Source organism: Botrytis fragariae, assembly GCF_013461495.1.
Source record: "Botrytis fragariae strain BVB16 chromosome Unknown tig00000112, whole genome shotgun sequence".
In the NCBI taxonomy this organism is placed as follows: Eukaryota; Fungi; Ascomycota; class Leotiomycetes; order Helotiales; family Sclerotiniaceae; genus Botrytis; species Botrytis fragariae.
Genome location: NW_023500997.1, coordinates 846,263 through 869,861, shown reverse-complemented (window position 1 = coordinate 869,861; position 23,599 = coordinate 846,263). Strand labels below are relative to the sequence as shown.

General features: G+C 42.7%; 7 protein-coding genes across 7 annotated transcripts; 4 read left to right on the top strand and 3 right to left on the bottom strand.

Annotated features, from left to right (window-relative positions):
* Nucleotides 1–4,579: 4,579 nt before the first annotated feature.
* On the bottom strand, nucleotides 4,580–5,205 carry Bfra_007835 (uncharacterized protein; the record flags this gene model as incomplete). The annotated part of the gene is made up of 3 exons (XM_037338203.1): nucleotides 4,580–4,920; nucleotides 5,031–5,129; nucleotides 5,184–5,205. The coding sequence occupies 3 exons, from the start codon at nucleotides 5,203–5,205 to the stop codon at nucleotides 4,580–4,582; spliced, it is 462 nt and encodes a 153-aa protein (XP_037190266.1).
* Nucleotides 5,206–7,529: 2,324 nt separating this feature from the next.
* Bfra_007834 (uncharacterized protein) lies at nucleotides 7,530–9,341 on the top strand (the record flags this gene model as incomplete). The annotated part of the gene is made up of 1 exon (XM_037338202.1): nucleotides 7,530–9,341. The coding sequence occupies one exon, from the start codon at nucleotides 7,530–7,532 to the stop codon at nucleotides 9,339–9,341; it is 1,812 nt and encodes a 603-aa protein (XP_037190265.1).
* Nucleotides 9,342–10,871: 1,530 nt separating this feature from the next.
* Bfra_007833 (uncharacterized protein) lies at nucleotides 10,872–11,761 on the bottom strand (the record flags this gene model as incomplete). Its single annotated transcript, XM_037338201.1, has 4 exons — nucleotides 10,872–11,095; nucleotides 11,162–11,470; nucleotides 11,525–11,545; nucleotides 11,602–11,761. 4 exons carry the CDS (start codon nucleotides 11,759–11,761, stop codon nucleotides 10,872–10,874), a joined length of 714 nt encoding a protein of 237 aa, XP_037190264.1.
* Nucleotides 11,762–15,475: 3,714 nt separating this feature from the next.
* Nucleotides 15,476–16,652, top strand: Bfra_007832 (putative metalloproteinase protein; the record flags this gene model as incomplete). The annotated part of the gene is made up of 3 exons (XM_037338200.1): nucleotides 15,476–15,680; nucleotides 15,743–16,028; nucleotides 16,082–16,652. The coding sequence occupies 3 exons, from the start codon at nucleotides 15,476–15,478 to the stop codon at nucleotides 16,650–16,652; spliced, it is 1,062 nt and encodes a 353-aa protein (XP_037190263.1).
* A 382-nt stretch (nucleotides 16,653–17,034) lies between these two features.
* Bfra_007831 (uncharacterized protein) lies at nucleotides 17,035–18,998 on the top strand (the record flags this gene model as incomplete). Its single annotated transcript, XM_037338199.1, has 6 exons — nucleotides 17,035–17,044; nucleotides 17,138–17,172; nucleotides 17,227–17,361; nucleotides 17,385–17,608; nucleotides 17,689–17,837; nucleotides 18,871–18,998. The coding sequence occupies 6 exons, from the start codon at nucleotides 17,035–17,037 to the stop codon at nucleotides 18,996–18,998; spliced, it is 681 nt and encodes a 226-aa protein (XP_037190262.1).
* A 51-nt stretch (nucleotides 18,999–19,049) lies between these two features.
* Nucleotides 19,050–19,979, top strand: Bfra_007830 (uncharacterized protein; the record flags this gene model as incomplete). Its single annotated transcript, XM_037338198.1, has 2 exons — nucleotides 19,050–19,297; nucleotides 19,355–19,979. The coding sequence occupies 2 exons, from the start codon at nucleotides 19,050–19,052 to the stop codon at nucleotides 19,977–19,979; spliced, it is 873 nt and encodes a 290-aa protein (XP_037190261.1).
* A 473-nt stretch (nucleotides 19,980–20,452) lies between these two features.
* Nucleotides 20,453–22,362, bottom strand: Bfra_007829 (putative serine carboxypeptidase s28 protein; the record flags this gene model as incomplete). Its single annotated transcript, XM_037338197.1, has 4 exons — nucleotides 20,453–21,048; nucleotides 21,108–21,560; nucleotides 21,627–22,170; nucleotides 22,264–22,362. The coding sequence occupies 4 exons, from the start codon at nucleotides 22,360–22,362 to the stop codon at nucleotides 20,453–20,455; spliced, it is 1,692 nt and encodes a 563-aa protein (XP_037190260.1).
* Nucleotides 22,363–23,599: the final 1,237 nt, after the last annotated feature.

The following is a 23,599-nucleotide window of genomic DNA, read 5'->3' as shown; positions in this document are numbered from 1 at the left end:
ATTGCATGAACAACTGTCGACTTCTACATTTTAGTTTCGTTTGGTGTTTGACATTAATCAGACCAGAAGGGACCGGTAAAATGTAAAATGCAAAGGTCCGTACCGAATTTCTGTCTTGCGAGCCTCGATTGGACGATGTATTCTCCGAAAAGCCCTCGAAGGAATTTCTCGAAATCAGGAACCATTCTACTTCGTTATCGCTATCTGTCAAGTAGGTTGATCGATCGAATCATTCGTCAGGAAGATCTATCGTCGGGCTTTCATTGGCCCTTGCCACCAGAACACAGAAAGGCACAAGTAAACATCAATCACGACATTTCAAGTCAACACGAAGGTTACATACCTACTACATGTTCATGGCTGCAAATTTCACACAACACCAAGTATCTTGGTAGTAACACCTTCTTCCTGTACGAACAATAGGATGTTTTCCCCGGTATGATATAATAAATTCTCCTAGCCTTGTGATCGTTATACACGATTTTGTTTCTTTTCATCCGCGAGTCCAATACCTAGATGATGCAATCATCCGTCGGTGTCCAAGTTTGGCAATCCGCATTCGCGCAGCCCTACCACTCAATCATATCTCCATTTAAAGGCACGCTTAGGAGGTAGTGACTTCTTGAGGCTGCCTGAAAATTGAAGTGTCCATCAAATGTGTAGTTCACGGGATCATTGATACAATGCGTTGGCCATGCATTGTGTAGCAGAGACAAGAAACTCGTATGTTGATCAAGTTTCCATCGATTCAAATCATCATGAAGTCCAAGACCAACATGAATGTTGGGGGAATGTTCCGAGGTATCATTAAATCGTTTTCCAGTTCACTGAAAAAGGTCTGGAGCGCGAACTATGATAGATGAATATCAATCACTTCCGGAATCAACAATATCTCCAGATGGCGCTGGTCAACAGCTCTGTTCCGATGATGTCCCGATGGAAGATCTTTATGAAGATAATTCAATCAAGGCAAACGCCAAGTATCTAATGTATCATGGTTTATCCTTCTTTAAATCCCCCGAACTCACCAACATACTACCAATCTACATGGCACTCATGAAAACAAATATTTGTTTGAGCAGTATCCAAACCTTTGTTTGTAGATTGTCAATATCCGTGTAGTCTACGGCTCCCGAGTCGGCCTCATCTCCTGCTTTCTTCAGTTGGATGCGGCACAAGGATTGGGTTACTGCATTTCGCATTTGCAAGGTTTATCAAGGTGTTTTCCCAGCAAGTGCTCGATGAATTGTTTGTCTCCAAAAGACACATTTGCGCAAGGCATTTACAATGTTGTTGGCTGAGCGTTTGTGTCTCTGGACAAGCCTACTGATGTGTTCAAGGTTGAATTCCAGGCACATCATGATTCTTATTTTATTCAAAAATTCATCAGTACTTGATGCAGCAGACTTTTAAAAGCTCAGCCACAATGTAGCAATGTAGATGAGGCAATCGATTTAAGCATGAAGGTGACATTGATACGAGCGCAAAAGCATGCTCAAGCCACAGTGTCACAGAATCATGGCTCAAAGGTTGCGATTGCTTTTCAAATCCCTATTATTTGTTGTCGTCTCGGAATCTCCTCCACGAACAAGACTCCTGACAATATATACAAACGACCTTGCGGTGTCTAGGTATTGTATGGCTCTCCTTTGGAGGCTAAGGTTTCGGATGTGGAATATTTACATACGGATTTTCAATCATGTGTTTCATCTGTATAACAATTTCAATCACGATGGTAATCTAACAGTAAAGATGACAAAATGCTACGAGGAAATGGATAATGCAGTCTCAGGGAAAGACGAGGATTGAATGTCGGGCAGGAGAAGAAACCGTGGGCATGATTCAGTGGAGTAGACAAGTCAAAGAAACATATCAAGGAGTGTTTACACGTCTCTTGGGTGAAAAGCAAAAATTTAAAGTCTTACCGGGTGTCTTGCACATCAATAATGAGGCAGGTGTCCTTGTCACATGATTAGGTTTATCACATGACGTCTACCAGTTTCGTGCTCTTCTAAATGCGGAAATACTTCCACCTCTGAGTAGAATGAATTCATTCTTCAATACCAGTGTAGAAATTGGTCATCAAAGCCATAATTTTCGATGCTCTTGTTCTAAAAACCACGGTTTCTAGATAATATAACGTGACATGTTGATTGAATTAGAAAAGGAAGTGCCTGACTATCCTAGACCTTTACTCCGAATCCAATTAGAATGTTTCAATGGTCTAAAATTTTGGACTCTAGTTCATATGCTAACTCCTGAGAGCCTGCATTTGTCTTTTAGTTCAGACCGCCCAGATATTATACATCCTGTAAAGAAATCCTCTCAAAGGAACAAATCACAACAACTCCTCTAGTTCAAATCAAATCCTAGATTCAGATTGGCCACAGCACATTATCTAATTCAGATGATCAGGACTCAACACTCAGTCGTAGAAGGCTGTGAGCAGCTCTTGATTATGATTAGAAATTGCGGGGTAGAGGAATGATTGGATGTGGTAAGGTGAAATTTTGAGGGGAGACGAATTATGCTAGGGTAAGCCACCAATTGGATTTAGCATGTGAGATAGCCATCTTCAGGGTGACCAGGCAACTGATAAACTATCAGACGCGCAGGAATGAAATTGGCGCATGACGGAATTGTATTGAATGCTTGGCGAAGGTCCTTTTGCGGATACTGCACTCGGCTCGGATATCGACGAACTTGTGGGTGTGGCGTAGCGTAGTATGGAGATGATGGCGGGGGACACGAGATACGATGCGACGGGAAGAATGGTGAGGGATTTGGTGGTAGTCTGGTCGCGGAGAAACGACTGATATACTGTAGATGGAGACTAAATTTTGTCTCGAGGTCCTGTATTGCCACTAAAGAAGGAGTAGATTAGACTGACGATAAGTAATACTGAAGCGTATCTCCGACGTCTTAGTAGTGTTCGCACGTGAAGAGAATAGTATTAATAGCGGATGTAAAGCTTGAGAGACAGAAGCAAATAGCAGTGATGTTACCTATGGGACCTAAGGTATCATAGTGAATGCCTGTGAAATAGCTATATTTGTGCTCGTGCAGCGAGGGTGTATGCAACTCTACCATTGAGAAAATCAGTTTAATACTCTTCTGGTATATCATCTTGTGGTATGTGCATCTCGCTTTGGAATCGTATAATTTCTGGCAGTATAAGTGCTCGTAAGATATGGAGTGTTTAGTTTGCAGATAGATCTGGAGTTTGCTATTCGTTGGTGCGTTGCAATACTAAATGATAAGACATATGATATAGACATAAATAGAAGTACTTGGGAGTGATAGTCCCGACCTAAAAGACAAAATACTTTTGGCTTTGCATGTAAAGCACATATGGAAAGGTAAGGCACCACTTCCTGAGCACAATACACCAATAAGAAGAGGGGTTTTCATGTTATTCATGCAGTGCAGGCACTGAGCTAACTGACTTACCATCGTAGAGTGTTGTCAATAGCAATTGGGCAGAATCTGTTTGAAATTCCCGTTCTTGTAGCTTTTGACAGTAGCCAAGTTTTTGGGCGCATGGATGACGAATTGCTTTCTACTTAACTCCTTGGAGCCCGAAGCTAATCGGGAAGGCCGCGAATGTGCTGTATAGTATCTCTTCATGAATAGACTATTGTGAATGAAAGGGTTGAAGCAGTTAGTGGTGTATCACAATGACACAAGGCGCATGAATACCAACCACCAGAACTATTCATGATTGTGATTCTTCTTGTGGTCTTCCATGTGACTCAATCTATTCCTTTATGATCTATCAGACTTGATGTATCCGTCAGCCACTAACAAATCGGATATTAGATGGGTCAACAATCTTAACCCGCAAGTTCCGGGCCGCACCGCAGCCGTTGCGGAATACAAAGACTACAGATCTCGATGGGATGTGGGGTTCACTAGGAGTACAGCCGAGCTTCCGAAAGCACTATTAAGAGTATTGAACAGCGGGGTCGAGGAACATCATTTTAATCCAAAGAGGTAGTTTTCTCCCCACACTGTCACATAAGCGCTCGTTCCGATCCTCTAATAGTGATGGTTCGGTGCACATGTATATTCCCATTTCCAATTGGGAAAGTGGAGGTCGTAAATCACATGCACAGAGATGATGAAAGCATTTGTGGGAGATATCGGCTATATATCATTTCAATTCATCGTGTGATCCTACTCTCAGCAAAATTTTTAATTATTTCTCCTGGGCTGAACCTATCAATTCACGTACGGAAAACATTTCACTAAAGTCTGAACAATTTGCACTTTTCAATTCCCTGATATACATATTCCCTGCAGTACCTCATTTTATCCTCTGTCCTTTTCCAAATTTTCTGTTCCAAAAACAAAGAAAAGAAATTTAACGTAAGTAGTCCCTGTATCCAAATCTCAAATTATCCAAATTTCAAATGAAAACTCCACAAACAACGTAATCCCAACTCTATTTCGTATACTATCATCATATAGGTATCCCGGCGCGAGCCTATGTCTTAACTCCCTATAATGCAACTCAATAGATACTTAACGCCAAATTCACAAATTCATTGCTAATATGACGCAAACATTCGAATTAAGACTACCCACTCTCGTTTAGAAAAAAAGAATGGAGTGAGTGGTAGTAAGCATGAGAACCAGGAAGATCTGGCGCTATAGCTATATTCGTCGTAACAGGAAAGGACTGTACATTCTGCTCAGGAATTTGATGTTGTGCAAGCGTAATTTGAGAAGCAGTCTGATAAGATGGCGTGTTGGGTGGAACATCTGGTTGTGGGGCAACTGGCAATGGTACAACGACTTGGTTCAATGTCATAGGCGAGGATCGCAAGTCAGAGTACGAAGGAGTAGAAACTGAATCAGGATTTGGTATAGTTGGATTGAGTTTAAAGTCTCTGCCTTGCTCGATATCAAGCTCTGGAACTAATCTGGTCAGAGAGGATTTAAGAAAGAAATGTGACATGGCAAGTTCATGTAGTCTATTATGTGCTGACCTTGCAGCTATCGCCTATCGAAAGACAGGATTAACTTACCTCTGGACTTTTGATGTTTACACATCAAGTAAATAGTTATCATTGTGAGGATGGCGCTTGTAACACCAAAAGTTATATCGATAATATTATCAGCGCCCACTAAGAAGATGTCAGAAGAGAAGGGATGGAACCTGGTAGAATGTTTCAGCTTACACATTTTAGTATCTAGTATCATAAAAAAGTGTGAGATAATTTGAGAGCTTGTTTATCGGAGCTTAAAGTGTATGACTTCAACGATAGGAGAGACTTCTACTTGTATCTTAATCTTTATGTTGCAATGCCCTGACAGCCGCAATGGCTTATGTCTGCCAGATGAGTTGGCGAAATCCCACGTCCCGGAGAAAACATCGTCGTAGATGGAGGTGTGGCACATCAGCAGCAGAGCTTTGGACGTATCTCAAAACTTTGGTGATCGGAAGTAGACGCAAACTCAGCCCTTTCCAGGGGGAAGATCTCACCCGGCTAATTGCATTATATGACAATAGTCCTCCGTCTTAGATTCATGGTAGGAGACATTCGTTACCATGTAAATGATCCCTCTTGGTGTCAATGTGTTGGGAGTCATGAGGGACTGAAAATATTGGAAATCTCGTCACAACATCCAAGTTGTTGGTGAGGAGAAGCAGCTTTCTCGCCTGGTGTAACAGTGCATTATTATGCTAGCCATTCCTGCCTGAAAGTGGGGGTATGACGGCTGCAAACAACATTACCTCTTCTTACAAAACGGACTGAAAATTGCGAATCTGTATAGCATCGTCGAATCAGGCAGCGAGGATTTTCTATGAAAAATTGAAATCGCGACAAGATCATGGCGATCAAAGTCGGTGAATGACCCTGCCGCAATACCCGTGTGATCAAAAACTTGAGGCTCTTGAGATCAAAAGTCTTTTGCTCAATGATAGTGGTACAGCATTCACATCTTTTGAAAACTCCACACTATCGGCAAAACTGAGAGGCTGTGTTGTGGATGGTGCCTATGGTTCTGAACTTCAAAGATTGTTTTGTACAACATCATTCTGCGAGTGCATAGCCACAAATTATATTTATTCACATCCTCACATCTTTCACCAATATCGAACGTATGTCGTCACGAAGGCCTTATATCAGTGGGAAGTCGGGATCCCCGCACGTCTTGCATATAGATCCTCAATACGTTCACCCGAAAAGGTTCACCCGAATCTATTCGCTTGCCCAAGCTAACTTTGGGGTTGCAGTGATTAACGGCACGGACCGAGTGACCACTAGAGCAACATAAACGCTCGAACGTGCCGATCAGCTGTAGCTGTATAAGAATTGCTATTAAAAAGCTAGCACTAGTGTTACCAGGGCTAGTGTTTCAGCCTCAATCGTCTTTATTTTGCGATTATGGAAAATTCTTGCAAGTTGCCTAATACCACTCATGTGGACGTTCGTGTTCCTTGAATGGAGGAGAAACCCCTTTTGAGACCGAGTATTTCGATACTTTACATAGCCCTCAATAAGCAATCTACCACATTGCTGTAGAGATTAGACAAGGTGTACTGAATCTTTGGACTCGAAATATAAACCACGAGTAGTACATAATTCGAATCTGTCCAGTTATCAAGTCTCAGCTTTACATTGACTCTTCGCATTCGTTGCTGCCAAAAAGTCGGTGAAACTTCACACGTTATAATGAGGCGCAGGCAAAGTACCTACAATTGATGGTATGAGAGCAAAGGACGATCGTGGAAGGGGAAAATATTAATACTTCGAACGCTTATGAGAGTGTCAACCAGAACTCAATTAAAATTCGGATTCGGATTTTCTGTGTACTGCAGGGGCCTGAGAATAATTGGGCATGGCCGAGGTGCGATGTAACTTTAAGTGCATTTGGCCCTCAGTGACCGTCAAAGTACGATTCAAACCCGAAAAAATATGCAGGTGCTCCCCTCTAGGACGAATCAACTTATTTGAGATGCACACAAATTTGAAACGAATTGATACGTAGCTTATCACCACTCGAGTAGCTATCGTGCTGTAACAACTCAGCACACACGAGATTGACGTCAGGGAGACTATGACTAGTCTTCTTCCTTGCTTGAGAGCCTCAAGTCTTTTGGATACGAAAATTCTATAAAGATTCCAAACGGTTCTTGAAAGTAAGTGAGCGCTAGCCCATATCTATCGAGGCGTAGGACGCATGGTGAGATTGCGCAAATTGTCTTTACTTGTAAAGACGATTAGAGACTTGATTGCCAGTTGTAGAAATGGCATTCGAGTTGGTTGTTTTGGTACATTTTGAGTTGTATTGAAGTATAAAGTCATGATGTAGATGTAGGTTACAATAAATAGCTGCTTTGTTTGTCGCTAAGATAAACAAACTAATAAACTAGAGAGGTGGAGACGCGACGCGCTCAATCATCTACCACCCACAGTATCTGATACCACCACGAAAAGTTTCACGAAATTCGATAAACGGCCTTCTACAGGTTCGAATATTCAATTCAATAATAAGTAGTCCCTTAATATCTTTGCAAAATGCCACGCCCAAAACGCACAAAAGTCACTCGTCCCAATGCGACTGCGCCTGCCCCGCGCGTCATAGAATCAACAGAACTAGTCGAGTCGGAATCTTTACCAGCGGCAGCTCCAGCGGCGCGTCCTTTCGACGATCTATATGATGTTAGTGATGGGGAGCTTGAGAAATCTGCGAATGCGACGAAATTGGCAAAAGGAAAGTCTGTTGCAACACGAAGCAGTGGTCGCAATGCATCGCGCAACATCGAGAATACAGAGTCTAAGAAAGCTGCCAATACTATAAAGCCTAAGAATGCGCTGGAATTAGAATCAGACGATGATACGCGGATATCTAGTAGTCCGGAAATTGAGGCTGGGAGAAGAGGTCGACGTACATCTGCCATGGACAATTCTGTACTTGCGATTGGGAATTTTCGACGAAGGGCGCGCGAACCAAGTATTTTAGGACAACAAACCACACGAGCTCGATCAAGCAGCATAGACTCAGACTTGGCAGAAGAGAATGGTCTTACTAGTGTTGGCAAGAGGAATACATCTGGGCTAGGAATGGGAACATTTAGAGGACGCGCTGGATCTAGGAGACCAAGTAGTGTGGGTGGAGACAGGCCAGAAATCGGATCTGTATTGCGACTTGGTAATTTCAAAAGAAGAGCTCGAGAACCTAGTATTTTGGGAACGGCGCGGAAACCAGAACAATCAAGACCTACCTTCGATTCCGATTCCGATTCCGATGGTTTTGCGCCCGAAGACGAATCAACACCTTTAAACTTTGCCAAGGGAAGAGCTGTGCCTTCATCTTCGAGTTCAAGAAAGCGGAAATTGTCTAGTGTACAGGTTCCACGTTCACAAGATGCTACGCAGACCCAGCAGAGCCCTTCCAAATTACCTAAAAACGATTCAGATCCCGAAGATGCAATTCCTGCGACCGCGCCGATAGATAGTGACGAAGACGACGATGTGGACGAGCTACCAGAATTAGAAAAAGAGCCTTCGCCTGAAGATTCGCCATTATCATCAATAGAACGTATTGCGACACCTGAGCCTATGAGTGAAACTATGGCACCTCCACGTGGTGGCAGTTCCTCTCTTTCGCCTGCTCAATCTTTACCATCACCTCCGCCACCTCCTCAACCTACTTTAAATACGCGTCAAGCAGCTACTCGATCTCGACGTATAATAAACCCACGAACTCCACCGCGTGTCTCAAATGCAGAAATGCACTCCTCTCCTATATCTTCCCCGCCATCACTCACACATTCACCCGATATACCCACACGCTCCACACGGCTACCGCGTAAAGCTGCACCTCAACCTGCAACTTTATCTACTGCAGCCCTACAAGCTCTACTTCCAAGACGTCGTCACCGTCACCGATCCGCTTTAGACATGGAATCCTCTGACAGTGAGGTGGACACTACTGGACTTGGCGAGCATGATGACGAATTGACCATAACAGTCGCCCCAACTAGCCGTCGTCAAGCTTCTGCTCGCCCTACTACCGGAGCATCTGCTACAACTTCAAAACTTACACAAAAAGCTAAGGCTGCCGCTAAAGGTAAAGGGAAGAGAACCTATGGAAGGAAACCAGCACCGGCAGCATCTGATAAAGAAAATGAACTCGATCCGGATGACAATTTGGCACCTGCCCAAGATGAAAGATCCCCAGAAGAGCCTCAAGGTGAGAATAGTTCTGAGTTGGAGAAGAGGGTAGGAAAGGAATTGAAGAAAGCTGCGAGGAAATTCAAAGAAGTCGATAAGTGGGAGTTAGAATTTGAAGAATGTGAGGCGAGTAGTGATCAACTTGCTCGATAGTTATTTTTCACGATTGGCAAAGATATGTGGCGTCAACAAATTTGTTTTTGCTTACGAGGGGTAAAATGGAGGGCATAAGGACAGCGAGGAGTTGGGGTCATGAAATGCAAATGTCTTTACGAGTTTTATCCACAACATTGTATTAGAAGCTTACTTTAAAAGTCGGAGATTTTGCGGGAAGGGTGCAGCTTCTCTGGAAATACAACTTTTATCACTGGCCCTTCAAAGTAGATACAGATGCCTTGATGGCTGGATGCAGGCAGATTTTATGTGACTGCTCACTATGGTTTGTAGCTTAGGTAGCTCCCTCTTCTCGTCGCCATAGATGATACGATACTTGATGCAATGGATATGAATCTTAAACATTCCGTCTATTATTCTGTGATAACTGAACTTGTGCTTATATGAATACCAACAGAGCAGTACCAGACCTGGAGTCTACAGCTGTATATCTAGAGCATAGAATACGTGGCTATGAGATGGAATGGTTTATGGGCACAGTGCACTGCAGAGGCATGAAATCTAACAGCATCATTGGGGCCGGGAGGCGCGGCTATTTCTGGACCCATTTGATTATTCTGTGTCAGCCGAAATTCATAGGTGATGAAAACTAAAACAAGGTTTAAAATGTGATCGGAAATATTCTTTTTCGCACCAGTCTACAAACATGTTAACAAAAACCAAACTAACATCCTCATAGCTATGAGAATTCTCCACCTGACGATATGCAACGAGTACGCTGTAAGCTGCGTTGAGTGAGTGACCTTGATCATATGCTCATTCCATTCTATTCCGAGAGACCCCCTCCTACCTATAACCAGTCAGTACTGGAATCAAGTACGACTTCCCTGATGCCCTCTCTTATGACCGCAGAAGGATGATACGAACCAACTATCAAACCCGTGGCCGCAAAACAAAACATCCATGAAATGCACACACAATCCAAGACATCAAAAAATCTCACCCAAAAAATCCTTACCATACCCCTGACCACATCCTCGGCAAACAACAGTTAGTGCCAGGTACCCCTCCCCGGACCCCAATACTCTTTTAATACCCATGTGATGATTGGATATCAGTGCACATCAATTGTTTGGTCGAATTACCGATGTAACGGTATTGTGATACTCGGGTACTTGGAGTGCATATGTACCCTGAATGTGAGGATTTTTTTTCGTTTGGCGGGTATATGCAGGTCTGGGTGGATAACTCCGGGGGAGTGCGGCGTATGTGAATATTTCTTATGAGATTTGTTGGATTGTTTTGAGGAGGAGAATACTGTGAGGTGCTGGAAGGGAAATATTGGGTTGTGTGGAAGAAGAAGGAATTTTAAATTGAAACTTTTCTCCATTAGTGTCTGAATCTACAGACTTTAACTACTTAGGTAGTGAGAGAGTTAATATCTTCATCTCATCTCATGTCTACCCTAAAAATACATCCAGTACATAAATATTATACAACCATACAATGATATGTATGTCTCATCCAAATCAAACCAAACTCCACATTACCCCCCAGATCCCATAACCATCACGAACCCTGAACATACAATTTTGGCATCGACGTTCCTTTCCACGGATACGAAGCCAAATCCGGACACGAAATCTTGAGCTTAGATTGTGGGGGATGAATAGTGTAAATCCCACGATCGGTTTTCGTGAACGAGAATTTATTCCTTCCGTTTGAAACTTTGCAGGAGCCGAAGTATGGGTAGGTAGACTCCAGTTGATGGATTGTGGTTGGAGACTCCGAGTCTGTTTTAATTATTAGTCAAATCTATCTTAATGACAGCCAAATGTCATAAGAAAAGGCAAGCTCACCAAATCTAAATCCCAGCTCTGAATTCCCAACTACTTTTTCCGTGCGGAAAACTTGTGTTCCATCTTTCTCACGTCCGATGAAATTGACCATGGTATGAGGAGTAGTTTCGCAAACAATATTTGTGATTTTTTGCTCGGGGATCAATGTCCATGTGAAATGTCCTGTTTGAACGAATTCTCGCAGAGGAACGCCAGAGCTCTGAATATCGCAGTGTGCGGATAAGTCAAAAGTTGGGAATCCATAATAGCTGTACCAGTCTGATCTCGAAGAACTGCGAATGCTGATGTGGCTATATGTGATATCTTGAGCTAGTCAAGGGTCAGTTGACAGTATGGAAAAGAGTTTTGATAGTGATGACGAACTTTGAACAGTGGTTTCTGGAGCTGTGTAGTCTTATTAGAATTGGTTTTCTGAATATGGAGGAAGTAGTTGAACTAACAGCATTTTGATCCTCCAAAAGAAAAGAGACCGATTGGGCGATCGAGGGCTGGCTGTCCATCGGCAGCTCTTCCTAGCCCTGATATTGTGACGTTTGTATCGCAAGCACCATAACTCAGACCGAGGTAGGTGGAGAATTCCAATAATTTAGGAATATGCATCTTGTCTATCAAAGGCTCAAAATTGGATGAAGTTGCGTGAAGGTTTTGAAAGAAAGGAAAGAAGTTGATGTTGGAAGACAATGCTTTTCTGACCGAGCAGGAGAGGTGCAATAATGTAATAATTCTCGAGAACTACTCGTTTCATATTGAAATATTTCATCTCCATTGATTTGATATCAATGACTGTACTAACATTTGGCAACAGTTGGAAGTAATAAGTACCCATGGCCAGAGCCAAACTGTCGGGTCTATATGTCCATATATGGGATGCTAGCGCGAATATCAGCCTTGTTGTGTATGGTTTATTAGCCGCCAATGCCAGGATGAAATATACTTTAGGTTATATGCACAGTAGTATTGTGATAGTGATGTATCATGGTCTCTTGCGTTCGGCAAAATGTTACGGGTCTTCATTGCCGATTCATTCTCCACTTTGTCTTGCGGCTATGAGCTTTGAACTCAGGGAGGCCTGGGAGAAACAGGATGCTGATCTCATAGATCAAAGGATCATAGGGCTCAGTTCGAATGTCTAACATGCTTTTCACACAGAATCTGTAAAAAAGTAATCATGGTACAAAGTTTCTTCGATTCGGAGACTACGTCAGTATCTTTGGCGCGAAATACACAATACTCATTTCTTCTGTTTAGGTTAAAGGTGCGATAATTCATCAAGAAATAAGCGCCGACAAAATTCTCTTGGAGAAAAATAAACCAGAAATCTAGACTGGCGTAAATTGGGTCTCGCTCGTAACGCCATGCAGAATCAATCATTCATCCAAAAGAAACTTTCTCTTCACCATCCGCTACCACAAAGACCCACTAAACTAATAAAGTGAAGGTAGTCTGCTAGTGGCTAGATCAATCGTAGGACAGCAGACACAACACATGATCTGAGGGAGCCGAGGGATCAAAGAATATCAGGCGGGTTTCATCATCTAGCTTGATCATCGTAATGTCGAATCCATACCTTCTGATGTGCAAATTTCAATGTCTAGATAATATGATCTGAAACACCGATTGTAATGTTGGGGTCTGCTTGTCTGCTGCCAGAGCTTCCGCAGTTTTGTTCAATTGGCAAATGTGAAGAGGCAATTCGATTCATGGCACAAAGTGAAGATGGAACTCATTTAAATTGTTAATTGGATTTATTTTTCTGACAATACCCTTGAGCCTGTCTTGACGTGATCCCATTTCGAGACCAAATTTCTATTATGGGGCAGAGGCACTCCAGAAGCCCCGTGTAAATGTCTGTTGCAATTATGAAAGGCGCAAAGGTCGTTTCTGATTGACCGTTTGCAGATTCCCAGAAGTTCAGAAGTGGAAGACGATAGCTTAAATTGGTGGTAATCTCTTTCATGTCGAACACGATGCAAAGACCCAAGCTAAACGCTTCACTGCCAATGACTCTGTTGTTATCGAAATCGAGATGGTCAAAAGATGCCAAATAGGGATTCTCAATAGAGGAAACTGAACCGGAGATGCTTCTCTTCTATCGAGAGACAAGCATAGCTGACAGCGAGGACGATTTCAATACTTACGACTTTTGTGATATAAATTCTTGGGCAACTATCAAGATGTAGGTTGAAATAACAATTGCTGAAACAAGTGAACAAATGTGTATTGAACAAATGGAAAATCATCGAAAATGAAAGAGGATTTCACTCCTTTAGAAGATTCGCAAGCCTTCATGCCAGATCTCCAAATGGCACTTACGGAAGAAGCCCCCGCGAATAAATTACGAATATTCCACGCACTCAAGTTCTTGAGAGGTGATGTGCATTGAAATCGAGGCGAGATGACTCTGGTCATCTCTCCTACATAAAGGTACTAAGACGAAACTTGACACCAAAGTAAAGGACACGAGACGCAAGTAAGCGTAGACCCGTTGAGTACTTTTGGAAGCCTCACCAAACACTACTCGCACCGCAAAAGTTGTGCGTATTTTCGGCATCCAAATTGTTGAAAATCCTGCAGATATATAAATACAATAACAAAGATTTACTCAATAAACCATCCGGTGAGAAAGCCACCGTCAAAACTGAAGCTCATTTTGTAAATAGCCAGAATTTCTCGATAACGCACCAAAGCCATCTTAACTATATAACCCCTGCCGTAAGCATTTTAGGAGATCAGCAATGTGTGAAATACATTCAGTGATAGAGCAAAGCTATGCTGTGATAAACGCAAGTTGAAAAAGCCAGTTGAATTGAAATCAAAGTGTCTATGGAGCTTATGTGAGTGGGCAGATCAGATATGTATTGGACAAATAACCTTGCTCCATGTTATCAAGATGGTGCCTCGGATGCTTAGTCATTGGAGAAATCGCTGGTGGTGGACGAAAATGCTGGGCTCAATCACCAAAGCCTGAGAATCCTCAAACATATCTCCGTTTAGATATTCTATCACGATAATATTGTTGAATACCAAAACCCCTCAAAACTCTGGTCCAAGATCAGCTTTCGGACAATCGAATTGAGATTTCGAAGATAACCATTGATTTGTTGATGAATTATCGGAATTTGAAAGAGGAGAAGCTATCGTCCACAGCGAGTAGCGGTAGGTCTTGAGCAATGAATCGCAATGAATTATTTCCTTTCCCTCTACATCATCGACTGCTGTCATTTAGCAATGCACAAACAATACTGTCCACAGTATTCCACGATTGAATTCCCTCTTGTCATGTTCCAAGCCTCTTCTTGCGTATTAGAGGCAGAACTCATGAGAAGAAAGACATGCGAAGCCACACCGTTATCGGACTACAAGATACACTTGATTCCATGTGTCAACGAAATAATGATATCAAATGGAAACTTTTCCTAGGATATCGCCGCCATACGCGGAATACACATTTGAATTCTTCGTGGGCCCATCAACGTCGATGAAGGATAGACACGAACGAGGATCCAAAATTCCCGAGCTGCCGTTTTCGAACGTCCTCTTACAGGTCACATGAAATTGCGAGATAAGGTACTGCGACGCATACTTGGCTTCCGGCACTTGAATGTAGTTCATCATGGGAATATCATTGGCGCATATTGGCAAAGCGCCACCTTCACCTTCCTATGTAAGCAAATTCCTCCGCCAAATGTTCAAGCAATTACTTGGCGCTTGGTCCCGGCATAAATATGATGCTTATCCAGCATTGGCATATTTCGCCAAGGCCCCTTAAGACATTCCCCTTCCTGATGTAGGTTAGCGAAGAAGCTTATCCGACATTACACCACCTCGGCAAATGTCTCGTCCAGCCATTCACAAGGCTCGTTGCTTTTTTCTTCAGGAAAGGTTCTAGATATCTATAACAAATCAACAAGACACGTTGGACAGTCCGTGTACCACTGATATCTTGATTAGATCGAGTTGCTATATATGGGAAGGATTTTTGTAGCCAAGAGATGATGATGCGACTTTGTGCATTGAACCGTCTTGGCTTTGACCCTCTTCGTCGTTCATATCAATTGCATGAGGCTGGTCGACGTGGACACACGTGAAGGTATTGTCGATTCTAGGTCAGTTTCCATTGTGAGGAACCTAGTGATCAAGATATACAGTTTATGAGATGGGAGGGTTTTGAACTTACCTGCCTCATCTGGCAGATTGTTATCATTTGACAATGAAGAGGAAATCAGTACTTATAGTCCTGCATTTTCGCTCTCTATTGAAAGAACATCCTCCCAGTCAATTCTCAATTCAGATCAATACTCCAAAGATCTCAACATGATTTCCAAGATTCTCCCAGTCGCCGCTCTTGCTGGTGCAGCTATGGCTGCCACCAGTTGCCCTCTCTCAGTTGAGATTGCTGGCACTGCCGATCATGTTGCTCAAGTCGCAATCACCAACACTGGTGCCGAGACCCTCACTCTCTTCAAGGGTAACACCGTCTTGAGTGAACACGCTACTTTGGACGTCGTAGCTTCTACAGGTATGTTCAGCTCCTGGATACGAATGGCCATCTGCCTTGGAATTATAACTGACTGTTTACAGCTGATAAGGATCTTGAATTCAAGGGAACTTATGTCAACTACAAGCGTACTGGCCTTGCTGCTGACATGTTCCAAACTCTTCAACCTGGCGAGACAGTAACAACTTCTCTCAATGTAGCCAAGACCTACAATCTTGAAGGTCTTGAGACTGTTGATGTTACCGCTATCCAAGGTTTCAGATATGTCATTGGAGAACGTGCTCCATCTGCTTTGAGCCAAACCACTCTTTGCGACGCTGTCACCTCCAACACTGTGACTATTACCCCTGATCAAAGCAAGGTTGCATCGTAAGTACCATCACTGCTCGAAGCCACTGCTGGTTGCTAACTTTTCCTCGAAGTGATCTCGTAAACAGAGATGAGCCATTCAAGTCACGTATCTCAAAGCGTGCCGTTACCTACAGCAGTTGTACCACCGCTCAAACCACCTCCCTCAAGACCACAGTCGCTGATGCCATCACATTGGCTACCAATGCTTACACTGCTGCTGGTACTGCCGCTGATTATTTCACCACCTGGTTCAAGTCTACCTCCGAGGAGACTGCCGTTCGTGCTATCTACACTGATGTCAAGAACGTTCAAACCACATCCCCAAAGATCTCTTGCACAGATACCTACGGAGATTGCGCTGACGGAAGTGCCTTGCTCTACACAGTTCCCAGCGCCAACGTCATTGTTCCTTGCCCAAACAATGGATACTGGGGCTTTGATGAGTACTCACCTACCTGCACTGATTTCGATTATGACCGTGCCGGAAGTATCTTGCACGAGATGACTCACTTGTATGGTACTGAAGATTGGGCTTATGGACCAACTGCTGCCAAGGCTTTGACTGCTGCTCACGCTGCCAACAACGCCGATACCTACGAGATGTATGCTGGATCCGTCAGACTCGGTGGATGCACTGGTTAAATACCCTCAAAGTGTTGAGCGGGATGTTGGATTTGTCGGAGTGATGGAGCGTTTGAAATGGTGGGTTCGAGAAGAGCCTTTACGATTTGCAGAGAGGAGGGCCTTTATGAATCCCCAGGCCTTTCTTTCATATTTGTTGTTGTAGTTACTTGCAGCGAACTTTGAAAGATAGTAGTACATAAGTTTGATTTATTGAACACTCTTTTCTATTATCAGATCCAGAAGTGAATAACTGTGTCGTGCCATTCAAATTGTTTGTTATAATGTTCGAAAAGTGAGTTATTATTGAATCGAATCATGGACTTTCCCTGATGCAAACTATTTGATCCTTGATATTTGGTCATCGTCTACTCATGTACATGTATCACAAATCAAAACAATCATGTCAAAGCGTAAGTCTTGTAGAATCTCAAATACAATACTCAAAACGTCTTTGCTGGGACTATCATCTCCCACAGAATGTTAACCCCTTAAAAAAGTGGCAGTTTACACGTACGCACGCAAAGTTCCTTATTTAACCGTAGGTCTTTGGCGATACCTTATTTAATAATCTCTAGGCTAACATGTTCAATAGAATATGCAGTTCAGATCTTACCCGGCCCGCGGTTTCTCCCCCATTACCATCCTCGTGACGATATTCAGCATATTTCCACCTCTCGCCCTCGCTTCAAATTGTCCTCGCAAAGGAGAAAACTACAAATGGCCAGACGTATCACAAGATCTACCATCTAGCCCCAGACCTTCAATACGACCTCGATGACCCCCGGCCAGTGTACCCTCACAAACCTCATGGCTATTCCTGTATACATCGGGGACAAACTTAGCAGTCAGAAATCCAGTTTAATCATCTACGACTCGAAATGCACTGAGATAGGACGTCAAGGTGACGTTCTTCAACGTGATAAAGATATTGCAATTCACTCGACTCTTCCGAAGATGGTCACTATAGGAAAATCGTAAATGGGGGCGGGAAAATTCATTACGTTCAAATATTCTACCCATACGGGCACCCAAGATGACTTTTTTTTTGCTATAGTACAGGATGGGATGTTCATCATCAGCAAATTAAAGCCTGTTCTGCGCAGTTCAATTGTACGGCTGCTGCAGATTCTGCTGCAGTTGTCAATAGCTTGGACTTGGATGTCTTCTTGGTAGGTGTATTAGCATTGGCCGTGGCTGCTACGAGTTGATAGGTGGCAGGTTGAAAGAAGAGCCCATGAGGGGTGAATGTATATCAACACCGTTGCTTTTAAACATTTTGGTATCTTGGTTGGTTCCTCAGATCCAATTCTTACCATCTTGCTTATCGACCTAGGAAATGAATATGAATGTGGATATGAATACCTACTAGGTACCTATATTGAACATCGCTGGAAGCTTAGTACCTATGTGTCATCTTCTTGTTACGAGGAAACATAAGGTAAATGCTTCCAAATTGATCGTTCACCATCTCGTATCATCCCATCCCATCTCATACTGTAAGCCAGCCCTCAGAAATAGAAAAACAACCATGAGATACTTCAAATCAATCAAAATAACACAGATGAATAACTGATATCACACACTCATCAAAACCACGTTCTCCGTTCCAATACATCGCTCAAAAACTCTCAAACTATTCCCAAACCTCACAATCACTTGATAGCACGTGCCATCTCCAACCAAGTGGTCGACGTGCTTGCTCTTTCCCATTTTGGCACTTTCCAATTGCACGCATTTCACTAGCGGGATTTCACTTTCACCTTTACTTCTCGTCCGCCTTTTCTTCTTCTTCGTTTTTTTCTCAATCAATTTCATCTCTTAGTGAGGAAGTATATCTTCAATTCATCAGTTTCATCAGTTATCTCGTGTGTTCTCATCTGGATTTCGTGTATTTTATCATATCTTTCATATCTGCGGTGGTGTATATCCTCATCCAATCTTCTTCCATCTGTTGAGAATCTCCACTCTTACCGCATCATTCAATATCTTTTTATCTCATCGCTGCGATTCGAGGTTTCATCAATTTTCATACAATACAATCCTGTCGATTCATTTCTTCAAAAGTAAAGCTTCTTCTTCATTGATATCATCCGACTCTTTCGGGTCTTTAGTAAGTGACTTCTGATTTTCGTTTTGTGCTTCGAGATTTCGATTGTTTCGACATACGTAAGATTGTTTGTTCTCTCTTACTTGCCTGAATTTCCAATGTTTCCCACTAACCAAATGCTATTCACAGTTTTGGCAGCCATGAAGTCTGAACTTTCTTCTGGAATTAAGCAAGAAGCTACTGATAATACGGCTGATGCGAAGTCTGTACATGTGTCCCGCAGATCCCGCATCATGCCTGTAGCGTCCTCCTCTTAAGCCACAACTTCTGCAACTACTTCTGGAGTCAAACGTAAAGCTTCATCAGAAATGTTGAACAAAATCTTTGTAGTAACTCCTAGAAGAGATTATCCAAGCGTCACAGCTACAGATGCCCCTTTTATAACACGCCCAGGAGACTCGGAACTTTTTTCAGATTTGAGTGATAATTCCATTGACACCTTTGGTACATCTGGCAAGAGAATCAAGAGTTGCAATTCTCACACCTTAAAGATCGATACTCCAAGAGTTAATGCTCCTCATTCCCGACAAAGACCTAGAAATGACTTGTACATCAAGTCAGTGACTTTCGCGTATCTTTTAATGATTACCAAAGCTAATGACTTATCTGTTAGAATGGTAGTGAGTTCGAAAGTAAAGATATTTGTTGGTCCTGAGAAGAAGTCATTTGAAGTACCAAAAGATCTTCTTTCATATTATTCTCCGGTCTTCGATAGGTCTTTCAATGGAAACTTCATGGAAGGTCAGACCCAAATAATAGAACTTCCAGAAGATACTGTGGAAGATTTCGAGGTTCTGGTAGAGTACATCTTCCATCACAGTGTTGGTGACAAACTCTCCATCTCGAAAAATGGACGAAATGCTGCTGAACGTTGTATTTCCTTCCTAAAGTACGCAGATCTGTATGATTTGGGAGATATCAGCACCCTGATATACTACGAACTTCGGTCAGCCTTGATAGAAGGTGGTCCATCGGCTTTCAAATCCAGCTTTATCGAAGTCGTCTTCTCACTCACAAAAGATGGCAATTGCTTGCGAGCGCTGATGGCCGACGCTGCACTGTCATTTCAAGGGGAGCATTTGGGGAGGTTTCCAAACAGTGTCAAGATTGGTTTCGAAAAGCAGGAAGCTGAGGTTGAGGGCTTTGGGCTGGCTATTTATCGCCAACTTAAAAAAGCTGGCGTTGTGTGTGTATATGAATCTCCTTTCGACTCCAGAAACTACAAAGACTTTGAGTGAATGGGATAAAAGCTAGATATGAAGAGTAGCACTGGTCTTGAGATATTTCTTTGTTTCTTCTGTATTGATGGGCTTCAGTCTAAGAATTCCTTGTTCTGTATTACTTCTCTTTTCCTTGCTTAAGGGGGGCAGTTACCATGAGCTCAGCCATTTTAAGGATTGAAGGACTTGAAGGAATCGAGAGCACGCTTAGCTACATTACTGCATTTGCTCAAGAAACACCTGGCACTTTAATCAAACACATTATGCATCTTCTCTTCTGCTGATAAGTTTGTGAAAAAACATAAAACAAATCCAGGGTCTAACATACGGCAGTACCAGGTTGGCAGATCACTTGTAATAGCAATGGAATTTGCATGGGTCTGCAAAATCATACTTTGTATCATTTGCCTAATTACTCGCTCGCCATTATAATCTTATTCATGTGAGAATATATGTACAAGATCATATACAAGTATCAAATAGCCTCAAACTCAGACAAGCGCTCTCTTCTTCCTATGGCAATCGCTCTTCCACTCCTCCATCCACTTCTTCACAAATGTAACCTCCTGGCTCTGTACTTTCTTAATCGTCTTTGGAGGAAGGCTCTTGGTGGTCTCATTTGCGAAAAGTCCATTCTCATCCCAATGATGCACTGCTCCTTCAATCAAGATGAAAGGTTGGTCAATAGTAGAGGTTCGATTGTGTGCCGTAGTATTAAAAGGTGAGGCATGAGGAGTAGCCGGACGCCAAACATCTTGTTCGCCATCTATATATGCTAATCTTGGGTAAGTGAGGTTGAAACCACCGTATTTGTTTATATTCTCGACAGCCGGAGGAGTTGTGATGTTGAAGGATTCCGCACAGATAATCGAGAGGTAGGGAAGATCAATTGTGCGGGAGAGAAGAGGTAGTTGGCTTGCGGGGACGGAAGCACCGTTTTGGAGGTATCCCCATTCGGTACAGTATTGGTAGGGCCAGAGACGCCAATCTTGAGATGCGTCGTCTTGCGCGTAGAAAGTAGAGTTGTGGGTCGAGTAACAAGAATCTTGGTTGGGGGAACAATCACCATAATTAGTGGCAGTGTAATCTAGGAGTTTGTTAGTATTTGCAGGTGATACGAGAAAAGGTTGGGGCGGATGCTCTTACCAGTCAACCAACCAATCCAATTCAAATATGGAATTGTCAAGCTGTTGAGTTGAGAACCATAACCACCCTTCGTGAGCAACTTCTGGACTTCCGTTGTAGAGCTATTCAAACTTGGCCAAAGAAGTTTTTTGCTAGTAACATTACCACAATAGTAATCAAAATATGGTGTTCCTTCAACTTCTGGATCCCAATTTTTGCTTTGCCATTCCCACATTCCGTACATGACTACCGACATGAAATCATTGGAATAGGTAACATTTGGAAGCCCCCAGACGGATTTGAGTTCTTGGATTAGAGCGGTGTTGTTTTCTTGACCAATGACAATGTTATCCATCGAATTGGTGATGAGTTGGGTATTCTTGATACATTTTTGATCGGCATAAACGCGGATAGGCTCAAAATAATCCCAGTAATCGTAGATAGCTTCAACGACACCACTGGAAGAGATTGTTCCTAATAACATGTTAGTTACATTATCTTTTGTATTTAAATCTTTGAGGAAGAATAGAAAGAACTTACCCCAGAAAGTATCAGGATATAACTTTCTCAAGAAGGCATTGAAGGCACCAGCATAAGAACCTCCATACCCGATGTAAGCCACATTTGGTGCAGTCAAATTGTAATCTTCCAATCCCGGAAAGACAATATTCCTGGCAAAATAAACCTCATCCATCAATGCTTGTTCGGTAGTCAAGAATCTTAAATTCTCTGTTGAGAAATCAGGGGTTGGGATACTCTGACCATAATAACGATGTTCAAGCACGACACCAATACCATGTGTCGCAACAGCCAATTGATGTAATATACCTTTCTGTAAGAATGGTAATCGACCTGTAGCATCTGTTTCTCCTGATTGGAGAACGATTACTGGACCGCCAGGTTTATAATAGGTGGCGTCGAACCAGTAGCGGAGTGGGAAGGTGCCATTGCTGTGAGGTTCATAACGAGATTCGTTGTGGAAATAATCAATTGGGACGGTGAGGTTGTAGGTTGGGTAGAGTAGTGAGGGATCAACGTCGTCGCGCTTGGCTAGTGCTAGTTCTCGACGGGAAATGGTGGTTCTCTAGTTGTGGGTATTAGTTTGGAATTATGTGGATGCGAGGGACTAGATCCGGCGTGTGAAATGGAGGAATGTGGAGAGTAGAAGGGAACTTACGCTTAGTTTCCGATCAACACCATTTGGATATAATTGATGCGAGAACACACATTGAGAGAAGGCGAAAATCGCACAAACTGTATAGAATGTGGAAAGCATGGTTGTAAGGTGTTTATTTGGTTATGGTCTTTGGTAGATTTTTGATCCTCAAGGGTTTATTTATCTAGAAACCCAATAAAATCCTAACTTCCCTAATACGGTGGAAAACACCTTGATAGGCTTTGCTATACATGATGTCAGTTCAACCGTAGAGTTTCATTGAAACTTTGGTGACTGCCGTATTCGAAGTATATCATACTTTCCTACTACCACAGTGACGGTGACGCAGGAATTGAATTGAAGGTGGCGGGGCCATTTATAAACAGCGATAAAGAGAGTGGCTGAGTGGCTGAGGTTGGACATAAGAGAAGTAAATACATACCCGACCACGAGAAATCCAATGACTTCTTCCAACTCAAGTCAGTTAGTTTCAATCGATTTCAATCGAGTCCCTCTCTCAGAATCCGTCTACTGCCAAAATCCTCACGAATGGCGACATCATCTCTCTTTATATGATCCATATCTACCCTAACCCGAGCTACCCATGTCCATCTACATCAGCTATATGCAAATGGAAGTAAGATGTTCACGAAAAGGTTCCAGATCAAGAAGGTGTCCGCCACCGTATCACACTGGCGTGCAGATTATTTCAAGCAGAGACAAATGAAGTACGAAGCCGTACGAATTATGTGAGCAAAACCTAATGAGTAGTACTTTCCTGTTATCGGCTCAATCTAGGTTTGCATCATCAAAGTGGAGACGATCTTATCATGGAATGAGTGATGATTGGATTGACATCACATATTGCCATGACATTGGCTGTGACTTTGGGACCTTCTTCTTTGAGAATGGGTTCCGAGATGGTTCCTGGGCTTGTGTTGTGGCTCGTGTAGATGTGCATTGAATGTGTACAGACGATGAGATAGAGCATAATGGTAATCAGTGAGGGGAAAGTTGGTGAACGGGTGGATGGATAAGTCAGAGGTTGGGATATGCTTTTGAGCTCCACTTTGATGGACGGGAGTGGTGAGGATTGGTGAGGATTTCCTACATCTATCGATTGGTCAACTCTTGTTTCTTCTCTTGAAATATTTTGATACTTCATATAACAGCAATATCCAAGAATGCGAAAACTTCTTACGAGCATCGATTCAATATTCGTTCATGGGTCTCATCATACTACTAGGTAATTATCACCATCTCAAACCAGGTCACCACATATTTCACAACATTACCACACAATTCGAAGCTTGGAGGGTTTTGGAGATGAAGAACAATACGGAGAATATTCTGAGAT